Raw genomic sequence first — 18,898 nt, 5'->3', positions numbered from 1 at the left:
AGGTCAGGGAACCATATCTTATTCATCTTTGTTTCTCCAGCACTTTGCAAATATTCAGCATGTGGTAGATGCTCGATAGATAGAGTGCAAACAAATGATCATTTGCAACACTAGGCAATGAATGCTGTGCAGGGGGTGTGTAAAGGGTGGTTGTAGGAGCCCAGAGGAAGGGCGTTTTATGGGTATGTGATCCAAGATCCAGAGGACAGGAAATGTGTTCATTTTTAACGTGGGACAGCCTTCCTCTACATTTAATCTACTTTTTTGAATTCTATTTGCATTTCTATTCCCTGACCTTGGACCAACTGTGGGAACATCCATTGTGTAACTCTTGTTGGTCTCTCCTTTGTACACCTTTCTCTTTGTCTACTGAGACTGTCATAGACTGAGCCCTGGCAGGGGCTCCGTTCATCTACCAGCCACCACTGCTTCTTTTCCCCTTGGAGCAGCACACATAGTGGCCGGTCACCCCTAGTGGCCTTTGGCTAGGACTCATTATCCCAACTCTAGAACTAGGCAAGTACTCAGAAGAAATCACTACTGAACGGTTAAATTTATAGCTAACACCATTATTTGAGGCAGATCACCCAGCATACAGCTTAACCAAACCCTTTACTTCCCTCTTCTTCCTCTCTCACAGCTTCTACCCTTCTCAACTTGGGCTTCCCTAGAAATAACTTGGGCTTCTTGGCTCATATAGCAGGTCAAGCAGGAGGAGATGAAACATATTTTCATGCACGACACTTTACCAATCAGATGTGCTTCATTCTGGAGAAGAGTTGAGAATGGACCTCACCAAGCTCGATGTTCCACAGGAGAACCTCGTAGGCAGAGATATAAGCCTGTTTCCTACACCTTGCAGCCAGCATCCTGCCAGCCAGCTGGCTGCAGAACAAAGACTGTAACAGGACAATGGGGACCAGGGGAGGGGACCTAAAAGGCATGTAATCAGATCAATCAACAGCTCATCCATCTGCCTGGGGAGCCTGTCTCTGGCGATGGCACCAGGGGACATGTCACATGTCATTGGAAAGCCTGCCTGTCCGGTGGCTTGTCAAGCCTCAGCACCAGACACTCATTTCCTTAATAACTGGTTACAGATTCTGAACCTGTAAATTTAGCTAAACTCTTCTTGACCTTTCTTTATTTTTAGCCTATGCTGCTTCTCTGGATAACAACTTCCATGGTTGATTACTTGTTTTCTGAAATACCTTCCTGTCAAGTTAAAAGAAATTCTCTTTCTCAAGCTTAAAGACCCTTTCCTCTTAATTCTAGTTTCTAGTTTTGGTAACAGATTCCTGTTTGGGCCTTGGCACATTCTGTTGATCTAGGGATATAGTGAGGGAAAAGAAAGTTGACATCTCTTCTCAGCTTTAAGTTTTTCAACTTCAAGTCTTAATATTCTCTACCTGTTCTCTCATAGTGGCCCACTGGTCACCTCTCCATTTTTTGTTTCATTTCCCTGGATTTTTTCTACCTCTCTTTGGCCTATGTTGAAGTACAGCAGCAAAGAGTTCATGACAGATGCTCCAAGTGCAGGCTGTTTAAGATGATGCTGAAGCCTTTTGTTCCTACTGCCTTTTGAACACTTTTTGATCTCTGTGGCTTTCACCTTAGGGCTAATGTTTTCAAAGACTACTTAAGTTAAGCCTTTCCTTTAAGCCAGCCACAGTGACTGGCTAAAAGTGTCTCCTATGAAGTGTCTCCTATGAAGAGTTTGGATTCATCTCCCATATTTGTTTTACCGCTGCCTGCCTTGACCTTGATCTCCAGTCTTACTGTTTACCTGTATTGCTTCTGCCAATTTGCATAACGAAATGCTGATTGTCACTGTGTGATCTTTCTTCTAGGGCACTTGACCCCATTTTAAGTATCCTTATTATCAACAGTTCCATTCATGGGGGTGGAACTCATCATTTGTAAAGCATTTTTAATTTGTCAAAGGGTTGTACAACTATTGTGTCTGTTTAGTCCTTAGAAATCTGTAGAAAGGAGCATTCTGATTTGAAAATTGAGGAAAACCAAGACATAGGACAATTTCAGCTGCCTCACTTAAGATCATCCAGTCACTAGCAGATCTGGGATTTGAATCCATTACATTTAGCTCTTGCTAGAGTGCCATGTTAATGCCTTTAATTTGTTTCTCAATCCTGCAGCAACTTAAAAGTAATGAAAGGATTAATAAATGAAAGAAAGCCCTTGGTAAATAACCTTAGCAAAGATGTTTTTAGAAAAGGCTAAATCTGTTGACCTCTTCCATAAAAAATTGTAGCTGATTAAACAAACATGATTTTACCAAACCAGTTTTCCTATCACTACCCTCCCCTTATCATTTGCACTTGATGCTCCCACACTGATTTTCTTTTCTAACTGCTTGTTTAGTGTAGAGTTTCAATGATTAGCTTCACTTATGGAGCTCCTACCCAGAGATAAGTCACTTCGACAATTTTCATTGTGTCCAGGAAGCTGGCAGCACATGATGCCAAGCACGTCCTGATGGCCTGAGAAGGTGGCAGCTCTAGTCTCCGGTCTCCTGGCACTTCACTGAGGTTCAGTTGACAACAGCTTTGGCTACTAATCTACCAAGTTGCCTGTGGCTAGGCTAGGGGGACACAGGGCCTTCCAGATGACTTTTCAGTGTATACTTCTGTAAGGCTGTTTATTCTTCTCTTTCAGAGCTTAGAAGGAGGCTCATACAGGGGAAGCTTGAAAGACCCTGCAGGCTGCCTGAATGAGGGGATGACCCCGCCCACACCTACTAGAAACCTGGAAGAAGAACAGAAAGCCAAGGCCCTGAGAGGCAGGATGTAAGTGGCTTCCCCAGCCTGCTCCCTGGTGCATGTATGTGTGGTGGATGATGGGCAAGGGTCATGGGAAGTTTGGGGAGAATTAGAGAGGGATCAGGGAGCCCTTCGAGAGAAGAGATGCCAGGTCTACTAGCAGCACATAGTCCAGTCCCCTTCCATAGAGGCTGATAGCCCAAGACAACCTTCAATCTGTCAGCAGATAGCTTAGGATAAGAATATCACCTGGAGACAGAGAGCTGGACTTCATCTCTGGGGGGGCTCTTCCAGCCCCAAATTCCCACTCAAGCTTTCCTGTGGGTTTTCTTTTACTACTTTCTTCCAAGCAGTAACTTGGGCCATGCTAAAGATATATTTAAATGCTTTCATTTGGCCTTGCCAATTCCTTCCTGTGGCCTACAACACATGATTGTGTGTATTAGAGAGAGGGAGCTGGTTGGCAGTGCTGGACGTGCTGATAAAGAGGCATGTGTTCCTCTGGCTTCCTCCCCGCGGCCCCAGTGCCCCACACCCAGGGATTTGGTGGCTTCTCTGTGCTGTATAGATCAAGAATTTCAGATGAATTGCTTCCTGAGTTCAGAACAGTTACAACCCTTGTGCTGGGGCCCTTCTCTGACATCTCAGAACTTAGTCCTTTCTGCCACTTGGGCCAAAAATGCTGTTGTGCAGCTTCAGTTAAAACTCTTTCAAACTTAGATAACACGAGGCCAACTCCAGTAAGATGCACAGCATCTAGCCTGCCCCAGTGCACAGCCGCGAGCATTTCTTGTCTAGCTCTTTACTGTCTGGACAGAAAGAGAAGTGGGTTCGACACCTCAGGAACTCCAGAGAGCCAGTCTGAGTAGTTTCCCAGGCAGTGGGCGAGAGTGAAAGAGCAGACTCTTTGGACTCTTGTACAGCTAGGCTCAAATCTCAGCTCTGCTTCTCACTTTATCCCCTTGGGCAATACTGCCTGAGTGTTTTCATCTATATACAATAGGGCTTACAACACCTACCTTGTAATAAGCATGAGAAAACCCAGATGAAGAAACTGGCACAAAGCAAATGCTCTATCTAAGAGGAGCAAATCATTAACAAGAAAGAAACCAAGAAAGCAATGTCCTTGAAGTTGTTACATCCCACATCTGGTAGGGGGTGGGGAGGGTGCACATTCAAAGTTATGATTCTAGAATGTCTGCAATCAATCTTGCTGACCTTGACTGGGGATTTTGCAAGCCAGTTACCATGGATACCTATCTGAATAATTACAGTTTCTGTATCTCCAAAGCTTCACTTGATGTCAGTGTCTCTGATGCCTTAAAGGTTGGTTATCAAACAGATGTCTTTCTCCTCTTGTTAAGTGAAGAACGGAGCTGAAATGAAGGAAGAAAAGCCTCATGTTGATCCCTTGGCCTCAAAGCTTTCCTAACTCAGTTTTGCCAAAGTGGTTGTCACTTTCCTGCCCTGTGCATATACAACTGTTCAGTTACAGGTGAGGGAGGAAGAAGAATAAAGAATAGAAAGAAGAATGCTGTGCTGTAAGCGGCATTCTTCGTCTGACTGTTGTGTGCCATCTGGGAACGCCCTCTTGGCCTCTGTGCCCTCAGCAGTTCAGGGAGCATCTTGTAGAGAGCACCAGTGAGCACCTTCCCGAGAGGTGCCAAGTGTGCCCTTTTGGTGATCTTTTCATGGAGATGCCAGAGTAACTTACCTGTGAACGTAAACATGAAGATTTCTTGCTTCGCAATGAAGATGAATCTTCCTTGTTCTTAATCTCCTGACCAGGTTTGTCTTGAATGAGCTGGTACAGACAGAGAAAGACTATGTCAAGGACCTGGGCGTGGTAGTGGAGGTGAGTAGACGGCTGGGGTGTGGGGGGCAGTCCGCGGTCACCAGCCAGGCGCTTATCGGACCCTATTTAAGTTGAGCTATTTTAACTTGAGAGTGCTTCTTTTACTTCCTCTGGGTATATGCAAAATGAAACTAAAAATGGTACTATATCAAATAGAATATGTAGATAAGGAGTTTTTTTCTCTTTTCCTCTCGAAATATTATAAGAGTTTTAGAGGGAGGTAGGGCCCCAAATGTGGCAGCCTCTAGGTTAGAGCTGAGTCCCCTTCATCTTGTTTTTTAGATGACCAAGTTATTGTCTCAAGAGCTTTTCATTGGTGTTTAGTCATACAGACATACATTCTTCAGAGCTGTGAACCACCGTGGCACCAAGGAAATCAAGCAGGCCACCCTTAGTGAAACCCTGGGGATTACATGTTTCTTTAGATTTTAAGGAGAGCATTATGGCTACCAAGAGGACAGACATAGAAAAAGCCACCAAAAAGGCAAGATTGACAAGTCCACGATTAAGAGTCAACTTGGAAGTAAATAAAACAGCTCTCTCTCCATAGGGGTTTCCTTTAGTGGCATTTAGACACTTGGATGAGAAAGTCTAAAAGTAAATGGATAATTTAGATGGTGTAGAGCCCTGTTGTTAAACATTTTGAACAAAAGAATATAAAGTCTAACAAATCACTTGTTGGTTACTCACATTGGACCTCAAGGCCCCCACCCTGTGAAATCTGCCAGCTTAGGGTTTGTATTCGCTTATCCTGAACCTTGGATCAACAGACTAACCTGGCATATAGTCTAGAGGACTCAAATTCTAACTTCTGGAAAGTCATTCTCTTCTCCAAGGAAGGATGAGGTGGGCAGGGTTACAGCAGTCTCCATCTGCAACCCAGCCTAGCTGTAGAAGGCTTGGGAATCTGGAGGCTGAGAGCCAGGGAAGTCAGACATCAGTTGTGTGACCATAAGACAAATCATGCAATTCCCCAGTGCCGGGTCAGATGGGGATAAATGCTGCCTGTGCCACCTCAAAACTTGACTGTAAAGCTGAAAATGAGATTATATGTGATAACTTTTACAGAGTCTAAAGTATTAACCTATTAAGACATTTCTAGGCCAGATGTGTCTAGTTCTGAGTGTTTAAGATATATAACTTGGGAGAAGGAAGGAGGCAGGTGATTGCTTTCATCTTTCTTCTGCTTTCTTAAGGGGGCTGGAGACAAAGAAAGAGACCCAGAACTTTGTAAAAGTCTTGTCTGTCTTTCTGTACAAGGGTGAAATCCTGGTTGAATAGCGAGAAACCACAGAAGCACTTGTCCTCAAACTCATGCAGACAGTGAGCGTTTGCACAAGGCTGTGGTGTGGGGCTGGGCCCAGAAATGCTCTACTCACCATTGCCTCTGCCTTACAGGGCTTCATGAAGAGAATAGAAGAAAAAGGTGTCCCTGAGGACATGCGAGGAAAGGATAAAATCGTGTTTGGAAATATTCACCAGATTTATGACTGGCATAAGGAGTAAGTGCTGCATTGTCCGAAGGGTCAGGGCGGCCTGGGAATCCAGGACCGTCCCTTCCTCCTCCTGCATCTGGCCTTGGGGATAGGGTTTGGAGAGAGTCTTCTGTCATTTATCTCAGCCTTAAGAAATAATACAGTGCTGAAGAATATGGCTTCCTCCTCTTATCCTTTCTCTCCTTTTAGTTTTTTCCTGGCCGAACTGGAAAAATGTATCCAGGAGCAAGACAGATTGGCACAGCTCTTTATTAAACACGTGAGTGTTTCCTTGTACCCTCTCCCTTTCCCCTGCCATCAGACTCACTTACCTGCATTTTAAAATTTCTTCTCTCTTCTGCTCTTCCTTCTCATCCTTCTCTGAGTTGTTGTTTCTTTAACTTTCTTGGCAGTTTGGACCATGGGCTCTTGCTACAGCATTTACTCTTCTATCCTTGATATTTTGCCGCCTCGCTGCATCCCCCCACGTGGACCATATCTTTGTCCTTTTCTCTGTGTGTAGAGCAGCATAGCATTCTTAGACTCTCGGACTGAGCGTGGGGCACAAGGTGCCTGAGTGCCTTTCCCTCTGCCTTTGCAGGAGCGGAAGCTACACATCTACGTGTGGTACTGCCAGAATAAGCCACGCTCGGAGTACATCGTTGCTGAGTATGATGCCTACTTTGAAGTAAGCTGCTCGGGTTTGGCTAACTGGGGTAGGGGGAAGAAACCCAGGCCCAGACAGACACAGTCAGAAACACCAGCCTTGGGGGTGGCTCCATGGTAGTGGTTAGCACGTCTGCTTTACACGCAGAAGGTCCTGGGTTCAAGCTCCAGGTGGAGCCACAGACCATACCCTGGGTGTGCCAGGCCCCCCACCCTGAGTGCGCCGGGGATGCCAGGCCCCTGGGGCACCAGGCCCCAAGCGCCACACGTGTGTGGGAGGAGACACCCCGCTTTTAGAGATCCAGTTCTCAGGGGGAGATGGCAACATCCGTAGTCAGGGGTGGAAGTGTGTGTGTGTGCGAGGGGGGAGTGTTGGGGCGGGGGCGGGAATTAAAGAGGGGAAAACAAAGAAACACCAGCCATCATCTATCCACAGGTGGCCCCTACACAGCAATAGTGAACCCTTTAGAACGGGGTTAGCTGTCTCGACAGAGCCCTTACCTTCTTAGCTAAATTCTCATAAGCCCCTTTGCTTGAGAGGAGCTGAGGTGGCCCAGTGTGGGGATGGCTTTTAGAAGCCTCCACGTGCAGAAGAATGACTCCATGACAGACCGCTTCAGAAGCTCCGGTCCTCCCTACGTGGCCCCAGAGCAGACTACGCCAGCACGCTTTCTCACTGGTCCCCGGAGACTGCTTGCTAAGAACACTCTTCCTTGTCGAGGTGCTTGCAGTCACCTCATAGTCTCTGCTTCCATTCACAGAGGTTCTGTGAAGCACCTCAGAGTGTTAGTTCTGCCCCAGCCAGAAGGCATTTATTTTGCTGGACGAGAGGCACCACCATCCGTTGGAAAGAGCCCTCCGCGGAGTGTTTCCAGACTGAGTTGAGGGCGCCCCAGGCTTTCTGTGTCCTAAGAAGCCTTTCATTTCTGACGTGGTCAGGAGGGGTAAAAAGAACAGGATACCAATTCCAACCTGCCCCTCAGGACTGGGGAGAGGACACAGCGTATGAAAGGGCTTGTTGTGCAGAAGACGATGATATGTGTTACATGCCGTTAATAACATATCAGCACTTGTGTAGGCAGTTCTACCTCGCATGGTTGGAAGACTCTAAAACTTTATTGGCAAAAACTTTTCTGCCTTAAAATCTGATCCAGAGCACCTCGGTTCTTTAGTTCTTTGTTCTAACGTAGCTCCCTTGTGTTCTAGGAGGTGAAACAAGAGATAAATCAAAGGCTGACGCTTAGTGATTTCCTTATCAAGCCCATTCAAAGAATAACAAAATATCAATTGCTCCTCAAGGTAAGAGAGCTGTGAGCTGGGTCAGGACCCAGAGGAGGGTCTTCACAGGCTCCGAGTTAGCACGTTAGCTTGAGGTTCTGTCTCCGCCACACTCCTCCTGTGGGCCAGTGGGGGTACACGTGGGCTTTTATCTTGTCTGTCGGTTACTTGTGTCAGCTTTGTCCCCAAATACATTGCATGTCTCTTGTTCCTGCCTTGAAGGTTGGTGGTTCTTTTTTTTTCAACTGACTGCCTTACTTCGTCAGCATCACTGACTTGGTACCTTTAAAAAATAAAAAAAATAAGAAGAGCATAAAATCAGAGTGGAATAAAGGGGAGTCAAGGAAAGGCTCTAGAAACCTTAAATTAGTAAAACCTAAAATTCAATCATATTTTACTTTCTAAAATGGTTTAATTTGATTTGTCTTACAGAAATATGAGGTAAATGGAAGAGATGTAGAACTTTCTTCCCTCTCTTCTCATAATCTGCCCTTCTTCTCTTCTCACTTTTTCTCTCCCCTCTTTCCCTCCCTCTCTCCCTTTTCTCGTAGTTTTGAGTCTTTGAATATTCTGGGGTTTTTCTATATGTTATTATGTCCATTATGACTCATAACTTCATATCTCAGCTACTACAAAGTATTGCCATCTCTGTTGGGAAAGAAAGTCTTCTGGGCGTTTTCGTGGTTTTTATAATGTTAGGTTTTTTATAGTTCTCTGGCTAGTTTCCTAACTGATTTCATCTTCCTCACACCCTTCCCTGCTTCCCGGACTTGCTAGGACTTCCTGAGATACAGCGAGAAGGCTGGTTTGGAGTGTTCAGATATCGAGGTGAGTTTTCTGCTTGTAATGCTGACTCTTCTTAGGGACAATATTGGATGCCTGTCTCTCTAAAGGGGAAAAATTGTCTCTGGACAACTGAGAGTCTAGGCTGACTTCTCTAAGACAGCAAGAGCCCCTTGCCCTTGGCAAGATGAAGAATGGTGAATATTGATGAACGTGCTGAGTGTTTTTCTAGAACTTGAGAACTCTGCCCTCGGCCAGACCAGAGCTTAGCCCTGCTGATGTTTTCTTTGTGGTGCCCAGTGACATGTAGTGGGAAAGGATGATATTCAAGCCCTCTAACAGTCTTCAGAGACTGGGTGTTTCAGTGTGCAATTTCATCTACAAATCCAGGTACTATATGAGTGTAACATAAAAGGATTCTGTTTTCACTTCCTTCCCCACCCGCAAGGATTACTCCCTAAGTGAAATCTTTTGAGACAATGTCACCATGGGGATTATTTTAAGCCAGAGAGGCTACAGACCATTCCGGCAGGTTATTTTAGGTTAAAACCTCTACTGTTTCACAGTCCAGGCTAAACTGTTGTTTGCGCAGCTAGGACACAACAGAGAGGAGAAAGAACATACTAGAAGGGACGCAAGTTGAAAAATAAAAGCAGGAAAGTAGGAAAAGGATGGGCTGGGTCGCATTCTCCCTACGTGTAGTCACTGATTCACATGGAGCTCCTGCACTGATGCCCAGCACCCCTGTACCTAGGACAGACGATGCCACACTCCTCTGAGAGTGGGCAGCAGGGATCAATGTTCTTTCCTAGAATCAAGGAGCTACCGGGAGGTCCCTGTCTTCCAGCATGGAATTGCCCTGAGCCTCTTGCCCTGGTGCTATTCCCCCTCCTGAGCTGTTATTATTCTTTCCCCACAGAAAGCAGTGGAGTTAATGTGCCTTGTTCCAAAACGCTGCAATGACATGATGAATCTGGGACGCCTGCAGGGCTTTGAGGTGAGCCCGTGAGAATGCTCCCAAGCTCGCTCTCTTCCAGGCAGCAGGAGCCCAGGCCATGAGCTCCCTTCCCTTTGAAGCCCTGTGCCCGCTTCCTCTGCCTCTTTCTTTCACCATCCACTCCTTTATGCCCATGCGCCTCTGGTTCACAGGTGTAGAAGACACATCTGTTTACAATATCCAGTAGAAGGGCAGCCGTAGGAGGTTACAGAGCAGTCAGCCACGCCGGATCCAAGGGGGTTAGAAAGACCCAAAATTCTTTATACCTGTTGACCTAGCAGTGACCTCTTTTCTCCTCTTTCTTACTTGAGAAGTGCTGGGTGTGGGAGGGAGGATAGGACTGCGATGGAAGTAGACCCAGAGGGAAAGTGGAACTTTTTTTTTTTTTTGAGAGGATAGTTCCAATAAACAGGTCTATGGAGTGGCTGGCTTTTTAGTTTAACTAAATGTTTAAAGCTCTAAAACATCACGGGGTACATTTCTTTTCTTTGAAGAAGACAATCAAGGCTTAGGAGAAACAGCTAGAAGTCCCCAGGATTTTGATTTTAGTAAATGTATTAGGTTGCTAGGGCTGCCAACACAAAGTATCACAGATTGGGTGACTTACAACAGACATCTGTCATCTGATATTTCTATAAACTGTAAGTCCAAAATCAAGGTATAGGCAAGAGTGGTTCCTTCCAAGGGCTACGAGGAAAGGATCTGCCAGGCATGTCTCTGTGGCTTATGGAGGCCGTCTTCATGTTCACGTGGCATTTTTCCTGTATCTTCACATCATCTTTCCTCTGTACATATCTCTGTGTCCAAACTTCCTCCTTTTATAAGGACACCAGTCGTACTTGGTCAGGGATCACCATAATGACCTCACTCTAACCTGATTCCCTTCGTAAGGCTTCTACATCCCAGTAAGGTCACGTTCTGAAGTACTGGGCCTGAGACTTCAACATATGAATTGGAGGGGGATGCACTTCAACCCATAACAGTGAACCTTGAAGAACAGATTGACTTTTCTAACTTAAATTTAATAAATGGCTGTTAGTTTCTATCCAAACCTCAAATATTAACTAAACATACTCTGTTTTGAATATTAATATGATAAAAAATTGAAACTGACACAGCTATCGACTGGTATATAGTCATTGTTGAGCCCCTTACAGAAAGATGTGAATCTTCTAGTCCTTTTTCCCAGTAATCTTGCGACCTAAGATTTCATTATTCTTTTCTGGAGAAAAGGGGTTTCTGGAAGTTGAGATAATTGAGAAAGTAATAACCTTTTTTTTTTTTTTTATTTCTGGCCAAACTAGAAGAGATAGAATAGAATAGATATAAGGCAGACTAGTACATAAGTAAATTTAGAAGATTCTGTATTCAAGTTTTGGGTTGTTGAGTTGGATTCATGGTATTTTTGAGCCAAATTCTCTTGCCCTCTTGGCCTTTCCAGGCCATCCTGCTGTCCCTGTCTGATTTCCGTTGTTTTGTTGGATCAGGAAGTATGTAGAAGGTCTTCTTTGCTGTTCATTTCATTTTTATAGATTCCCAGGTCTCCATGGTAGACCTATGGCATGAGAGTAAACAGGATTACACAACAGAAACATACCCCGAGTTCTTACACAGTGTTTTTTGAGTCATACCAGATCACGTTTTATATTTTTTCCCTTGGAGTTATGTCAGGTCTGAGGCTATCCTTAACAAGCCAAGTAATTCCTTTTGCCCTTAAACCTTGATGGTTCCCAAGTTTTCTGAGCAGAGTTTGGCCCGACTTTCTCTTGTTCTTTGGATAAGCTAACCACTGACAGGAGGAACGGCATTTCATTGTGCTATCTGACTCAAGTTAGACTTCACAGGAACTGTGATGTGTGTGTGTCATGAAAGGCCACACATAGCAGTGGGGAGTTATTTTCTCTTTTAAATCAAGTACCACCATCTCATTTTTTCATCAAACCCCAGAGAATCTGCTTTGCATTCCTTCAGCTAATGGGGAAAGACCATGAACATACCTCCATTCCTTCTGAAATCCATGGCTCTGGGCCAGGGGGAAGGTAGCTTCTTCATTTAGATTCCCTCCCTTTTAAATCCCCTAGCTTTCCCTTTAGCATTGGTAGGGCTATAACTCATGGGTCAGGCTCTTATGTAATATTAATAGAGCTTTTAGAGCTTTCCTGGCTAGCAGGTCACTGGCTTAATATTAACTTCGGAGCAGGGTAGAGATAAGCCTATTTGGCCGCTGACCTTGACAGTAAGGAACCATGATCCAAGCAGAGGGCAGGTGTTTCTCAGGAACATGAAAGAAAAATGGCCCATGTGCTGGGTAATGTTTGGAATATGGCATCACGTGCAGAAATTGGCCCGCATTGCCACTAAAGGGCAAAAGTCATCACCTGAGAGAGCAGAGTACAGAGGAGGCCCTCTGCCTGCTGGCTCAGATGTCAGCGTCTTGTTGCAGAACAGTAGAAAAAGCAAGGCTCTCTGATAGCATCGGTGAAGACTTGCAGGGTAAGCCCATATTCCCTTTGAAGACATGCAGGTATCTCTGAAAATCTGGTTAGAAACCGGCAAACCAAATAGGCTCCATCTTCAAAGCTCAGTGTCAAGTGGCCTGGTAGCATTTTAAGAAAGATCACAGGACCCAGAAAAATATCTACCAGCTTATAAAATATGGATACCTATCTCTGATACCCCAACTTTACCTATTGATCTATGGCAGGACACTAAGACTTCAGAATTTCCCCATTCTGAAATAATAGAAGAGAAGAGAGGCCCAATTCATCAGATTATTTGTGGTCCTGCCTATGTCACTTCCCTTGGCCACGGTGATTTCTGGGTTCATGCCATGAGAGGACTCCAGGTCTTTGGTCCCTGCTGCAGGGGAGCCAGGCGGGCATGCTTCTTGGAGCTCCAAGGACAGAAAGGCCACTTCTAGCTCCAGGTGTCACCTGCTTTCTGTTTTCCTTCTAATAAACAAGAAGGGCAGGATAATATCTGAACATCTTTTAGCTAACAAGTTTACTTACCTTCCTTCTGGCATTTTCCTGGAGCTGCTTCTTAGTGGTTCCATAGCCGCCTTTCACGTTCCCTCCAGGGCCTCCATGCCTGCCCTAGATGAGTAGGTGGGTCCTAATCCAGTCTCTTAATAGAGCCCTGAGCCTTTCGATATCGGGTCTGCTGTCCATGTCCTCAGAGGAGGGGATCTGTGGACCCAGAAGGCTAAGGCCGGCTCCTTGTTTTTCAGCTGCTTTACGCCAGCACTTCTTTCCACCAGGGCACCCTGACCGCTCAGGGGAAGCTGCTGCAGCAGGACACGTTCTACGTGATTGAGCTGGACGCAGGCATGCAGTCCCGGACCAAGGAGAGGCGAGTGTTCCTCTTCGAGCAAATCGTCATCTTCAGTGAACTGCTCAGGAAGGGATCCCTCACCCCGGGCTACATGTTCAAAAGGAGCATTAAGGTGAGGATCCAGTTGGGACGAGAAGGGAGAAGAAAGAGCCAAATTTGAGGGAGTTACTTTCCTATGACAGGGGCACTGGATTGAGCCAGGATCCAGAACAACGAAGATCTTTAAGCCTAAGAACCTTCTGACATGAAGGTTGAACATCCATGAGAAAAAGTGATAGGCTGAGTGCCAATATCTAGTAGGATCCTGCAGGTTCTCCAGGATCATGTCATTTACTCAAAGATAGAAACCAAAGTAGTTAGCTATTAGATCCAGGGCAAAATTTTGGAAACATCTCTTGAAATAAAAACCCTGAAGAACTGTAATGTGTTGTTGATTTTTATTAAGCCACTTAAATATGAAAAGGGTCAATTGGTTATCTTCCAGATGAATTACTTGGTCCTGGAGGAAAACGTGGACAATGACCCCTGCAAGTTCGCACTCATGAATAGGGAGACTTCGGAGAGAGTCATTCTGCAAGCCGCCAACTCTGACATCCAGCAGGCCTGGGTGCAGGACATCAATCAAGTCTTAGAAACACAGCGAGACTTCTTAAATGGTGGGTACTGAGCCCGACTTCTAGCAGACCTGTTTTAGGGGACCCCATGCCTCTGAGCTTCCTTAGGTCTGGGCTCATGGGGCATTATGAGCCCAGATCACATTTTACATGGACTCCAACTTCGTAGTTTTTAGAAACACTTTGTTTAGAATTTTTCTGAACCTGAATATACAAGTAGAACAGATGGAGCATTATAAAAAGCCCCATCTTTCCAAAAGAAAGGATAATCTCTTATAGCCTACACAGAAGGTATATACCTATGGCCACCACTAGCTGATAATAATTGGAGCAAAAGTCCGAGATTGGCACATCCTCTTTCTCTTAGGGGCTACCAATGACATGTGTCTTCCCGTTTGGTGGCTAATGACTGGTATTCTCACAGGTTCTCTTGCATTATCTAGAGATAACTGGGAGTTAGGGAGATCAATTTAAATCCCTCATCTGCTCCCAACAGTGTGAGCACCCAGATAAGTCATCTTGCTAGCCAACCTTAGCCCTTTCCACTCTAAATTTCAGTAATTTCTTGAAACTTCACAGAACAAATTGACGAATACGAAGAGAATGTAGCTCTCTGTGGACGCTGCAGGAGTCCCTTAATGGCCTATTTAAGCTAAAATGAAGAGGAGTTGCTACCTTATTTACATTTCTTTGTTTTTCCTGCTGTGAATTTTTCATATCCAGCTTGGCGTGTGAAAGGAAGTGTAGTTTTAAACTAGTGCTGATCTGCTGAGTTGAGCTGAGAAGTCTCTCTCAGCAGAAATGGAGCTTGAAGTTGAAGGCGAAATGTGACCAATAACAAAGTAAACCTGGAGACTCAGCAAGCACATAGGCCTGTGCGCGCGCGCGCGCGCACACACACACACACACACACACACACACACACAGGCCCACTCTGCTCTATCACCTCTTCTTGCCAGGACTAGAATCTGGACTTTTTTCAAAAGATGCAAATACAGCACTTCTTGGATGTCTAGCATGGACCTGCATGTATGGGGGGGAATTAAAGATGACATACTGGTCGAGGACCTTGACAAGTCAGGACATTTCTCTGGGCCTCGGTTGGCTCATTTTGTGGAAAGGAGAAACGATGTCCTCTGCCCATGCCGGCATGCGCCATGGTGTGCCGGCGGTGCTGGAAGTAGGAAAACATGGCTCACCTCCCTACGGTACCAGTTTTACTCCATGATAAGAGGTTTAACACATCGTGTTTATTTTAAAACAAAATATATATATATATATATATATATATATATATATATATATATATATATATATATATATATATGTATAGCAGGATGCCATGACTTTTTAAGTTAGAACATGAGACCTTAAAGCAATTTCACACTTACAGAGAGTATTTTTGAATGATGTCCCCTGCTCCTCCACTGCGTAGATAGCTTGGTTAAAAAAATAAATAAATAAAAAATAAACTAGACTAAGTGACCTACCTCTAAGGTTCTTTCTCATTCTAAAAGTCTAAAATTAAGTACTGGGCCTGTCCTGAGAGGTAGTAATGAAAGTTGTGTATAGTTTATGGTGTCTGAATGTACACTTTAGAATTAATGTTTGTGTTAATAATCTTATACAAAAATATGTGCATATATAAAATTCATTAAATTGCATTCTGTTAGTAATTTCTGATAGATTCTAAGCTGGAATGAGCTTTTTAAGTTCATCAATTTAGGACAAAAGAAAAATAAGGTAGAACAATAAATTGAAACCAGAAGTAACTTACAATAATGGTTCTCATCTAGTGAATCCTTGCTCTGTGCCAGGCACTATGCAAAACATTTCACATTATTATCATTCTATATTTTTCAGGTGAGGAAAAGATTTCAGGTAGGTTAAGAAACTTGTCCAAGATCTAAAAACAGTATGTGATAGAACAAGGACTTGATTCCAGAACTGTGTAACTTAAAATTAGGCTCTTCACCATAAAACTGCAGTATAGTTGCTAGTGATAGAGCACAGTTATCTATGAGCTCCCTAGCAAGCAAAGTGAAGGAAGGAAGGAAGGAAGGAAGGAAGGAAGGAAGGAAGGAAGGAAGGAAGGAAGGAAGGAAGGAAGGAAGGAAAGAAGGGAGGGAGGGAGGGAGGAAGGGAGAGGGGGAGAGAGAGAGAGAGAGAGGATCAGGCAGGCATGAGATACTATATCCATCAGCTGGGAACAAACCCTGTGAGAAGATACATGGTTTTCCTGATCTTAAGACCTAAATTTTGCAAATTAAGGCTGGTGGAAGAATACTTACTCTTTGTGTAGCTATTTAGAAAGACAGACTATTTTCAAACACATTAGCACAGTTGGTCCATATAATCAGATAGTACCTCAGTTTTATGTAACAAGGTCTGCTTCCTAAATTTTCACTATCTACTTAAAACTTGGAACTGCATTTCTCTGAGCATAGTTGATGGTTCAAACTTTTACATGGTTCCAAGAGAATTTTCTCCTAATTTTAGTGAATTATAGAGCTATTACTGTACAAATTATCAATGCCTAAATATTTAATACCTATAGAACACTCTCCAGGGAGAAGGGCTGAGCTCCAGCAGGAGCCCGTTCTATACTTTGACACACTCAAGAGAAAAGGATGTGATGATGGACCAGGGCCAGGCTTTTATTACAGAGACAAGTGCAGGCATCTCAAAGTCCATCTTTCCCTCCTTAAATAGAATAAAGTGTGACCCTATGTTGAGTCCTATTGAGGTACATGCTGATCACTATAGAAATATCCTTATAATTGAAAGTTCTCTGGGCGCCAACTGTTAACCCACTTAAATATTTGTTACAGTGAATACTGATAAAATGACATAATCAGGCCAGCCCTTGAAGTCATTATTACTAAATTTGACCTAAATGCTTTTGCCTGGCTGGAACCTCTTTAGGATTCAGACCTTGCGACTTTGTTATCCCAAACTTAGTAAAACAAAGCTCACATCTTTCCTTTCAAATCAGCTTTTCCTCTGTCTCCTTGACAGCCATTCTCCCAGTCTCCAAACCTGAGTGACCCTTGATTCTTGCTACCTTTTCTCATCTAGGTTGTGTCGTTGTCTAGTTTCCCTTCAGAACACTTGCCACACCAAATCCCTTCTACATTATCACTGGCTCTGCTCTGGTTATGCAATAATAGATCTTGTTATTATCTCATGGCTTCTGAATCAGCTTGTCCAATCTCTTCTCCCAACTGCTACAAGGTTAATGTTCTTCAAATGTGTCTCTGCTGATAGAATCTGAATTTAAAACGTTCAAGTTCATTGAACCCAAACGCTTTCGTGATCGTCAGAATTAAATCCAGACTCATTAGCCTTGGCAGAAAGATCTGTCACACTATGGCACCTCCAACCTTCCCTACCTGTCTCACATCCCCTTCATCCATGGAGACCCATGGCTCTGTGCTCTAGGTAATCTGACTCTATCCTGTTCCCCAGGATACTTGCTTCCTTCCTACAGAATCTTAGAGATGGCTCTCTTCCGAAGTTCTTTATTGCCACCACCTGTACATATACACCAACACACACTCATACTACAGAGCTCTCTCTCCTCTTTTACAACACTTTGTACCCTACGTATGGTACCATTTGTGTTTTCATTATTTGGGAAGGTTTGTTCGTTCTCACAGTAGATTACAAGTTCCTTACAAACAAGGGTAGTGTCTTCCTCGTATAACCCCATTATGCCTGGCACAGAGCTTGTACCTAAGAAGCCTCTGCATCCTGTGGGATTCCCAAAGCTTAGAGTAACTCTCCGCTCTTGTCCTGCAGCACTGCAGTCACCCATTGAGTATCAGCGGAAGGAAAGGAGCACAGCCGTGATGAGGTCCCAGCCTGCCAGGGCTCCCCAAGCCAGCCCCAGGCCCTACTCCTCTGTCCCCGTGGGCTCTGAGAAGCCCCCCAAAGGCTCCAGCTATAACCCGCCTCTGCCACCCCTAAAGATATCTACCTCCAATGGCAGTCCAGGGTTTGACTACCACCAGCCTGGGGACAAGTTTGAGGCCAGCAAGGTAAGTGACAGTCCATAACCCCCGCTCCTTAACATTCTGAGGGCACAGCCCTCAGAGCTCAGCGTCCTTTTATGCTGATCATTTGTCAGGAACAGCCCACTGGGTACAGCCTAGTGTCAGTTACTTCTCCTTCCTCCCCACAAATTGAGCCTGTCAGACTAGTTCCCTCAAGCGTAGATACCCCATTGTTGTTGCAGAGACTCTATTATTGTAGTAGAAATCATAAAAAAAGATGATTTCTATCTAATTGAGTAGTTGTGGTGTAGATCATCTAAAAGTCAAAACTCTAGTGTCTGACATTTTGAAGAGATTGTCTTTTCAAATGATGAGCTGCTTATGTGAGCTCACAGTTCTTCACCATCCATTGGCTGATGTGACAAGGAGAGATTATTTATCTGTGTGTGAATGAGGAAGCCAGTTTTAGATTAAACATTTATCATAGATAATCTGTAATTCAAACATCACCATTAGGATAGTCATAGACTTAACTGTAGAGCAGTCTATGCAGTTGTTTTAATCCTACAAGGTACTAGGAACAAGGGAACACATGGGAAAAGTGCTGGATTAGGAGTCAGGTAATCTGGTTTTCATTCCAAATTCTGCAGCTCACTTACTCTAGACCCTCAGCAAGTTAGTTAATCAGAATAGGTCTCAGTTTCTTCTAGAACTGAATGAGTCCGTTAATAGGAACATCTACATTCTAACCTATGTGTTCTGATTTTTATACTTTAATTCTTTTACCCAAATCATTAAATATTGACTTTTTTAAAAATTAATTGTTAACGTCTAAATTCAATTCTGTATTAGAGTAACTGTATCGATCCTTTTCATCACATCACCTGGAAATGATTTTCTACCTGAAAAACCCCCGCCCTTGTGAATGAGTTGAAGTCATATTGGCATTTTGTCAAACTTATTGAAGAATTTCTGGCTCTCACCATGCCCTGTGAGGCAGCCAGGCCTCCCTGGGAGTTACAGGTCTGCCTATAAGCAGCTTTCCTGGTGGGGAGTCATGTGAAAAAGTCACAGGGGCAGGACGTCTTGTGTTAATGACTGTAGGGGAAAGTGGAGGTGTTC

The 18,898-nt window shown here is 44.2% G+C and overlaps 1 protein-coding gene across 20 annotated transcripts in view; it reads left to right on the top strand.

The window, feature by feature from the left end:
• KALRN (kalirin RhoGEF kinase) overlaps positions 1-18,898 on the top strand; it is a 592,295-nt gene that overhangs the window by 533,264 nt on the left and 40,133 nt on the right. For all 20 annotated transcript variants that reach the window (XM_036219576.1, XM_036219573.1, XM_036219571.1 and 17 more), the window contains 11 exons: positions 2,677-2,807; positions 4,569-4,635; positions 6,034-6,137; positions 6,321-6,390; positions 6,712-6,798; positions 7,983-8,075; positions 8,832-8,882; positions 9,757-9,834; positions 13,094-13,279; positions 13,652-13,823; positions 17,583-17,821. In XM_036219576.1, coding sequence (XP_036075469.1) covers positions 2,677-2,807; positions 4,569-4,635; positions 6,034-6,137; positions 6,321-6,390; positions 6,712-6,798; positions 7,983-8,075; positions 8,832-8,882; positions 9,757-9,834; positions 13,094-13,279; positions 13,652-13,823; positions 17,583-17,821 — 1,278 coding nt within the window. The remainder of the gene's footprint in view (positions 1-2,676; positions 2,808-4,568; positions 4,636-6,033; positions 6,138-6,320; positions 6,391-6,711; positions 6,799-7,982; positions 8,076-8,831; positions 8,883-9,756; positions 9,835-13,093; positions 13,280-13,651; positions 13,824-17,582; positions 17,822-18,898) is intronic.

Source organism: Rousettus aegyptiacus, unplaced genomic scaffold (genome assembly GCF_014176215.1).
Source record: "Rousettus aegyptiacus isolate mRouAeg1 unplaced genomic scaffold, mRouAeg1.p scaffold_m13_p_4, whole genome shotgun sequence".
NCBI classification, from domain to species: domain Eukaryota; kingdom Metazoa; phylum Chordata; class Mammalia; order Chiroptera; family Pteropodidae; genus Rousettus; species Rousettus aegyptiacus.
Note: the sequence above shows the minus strand (reverse complement) of the source record. Positions and strands in the feature narration are given on the sequence as shown.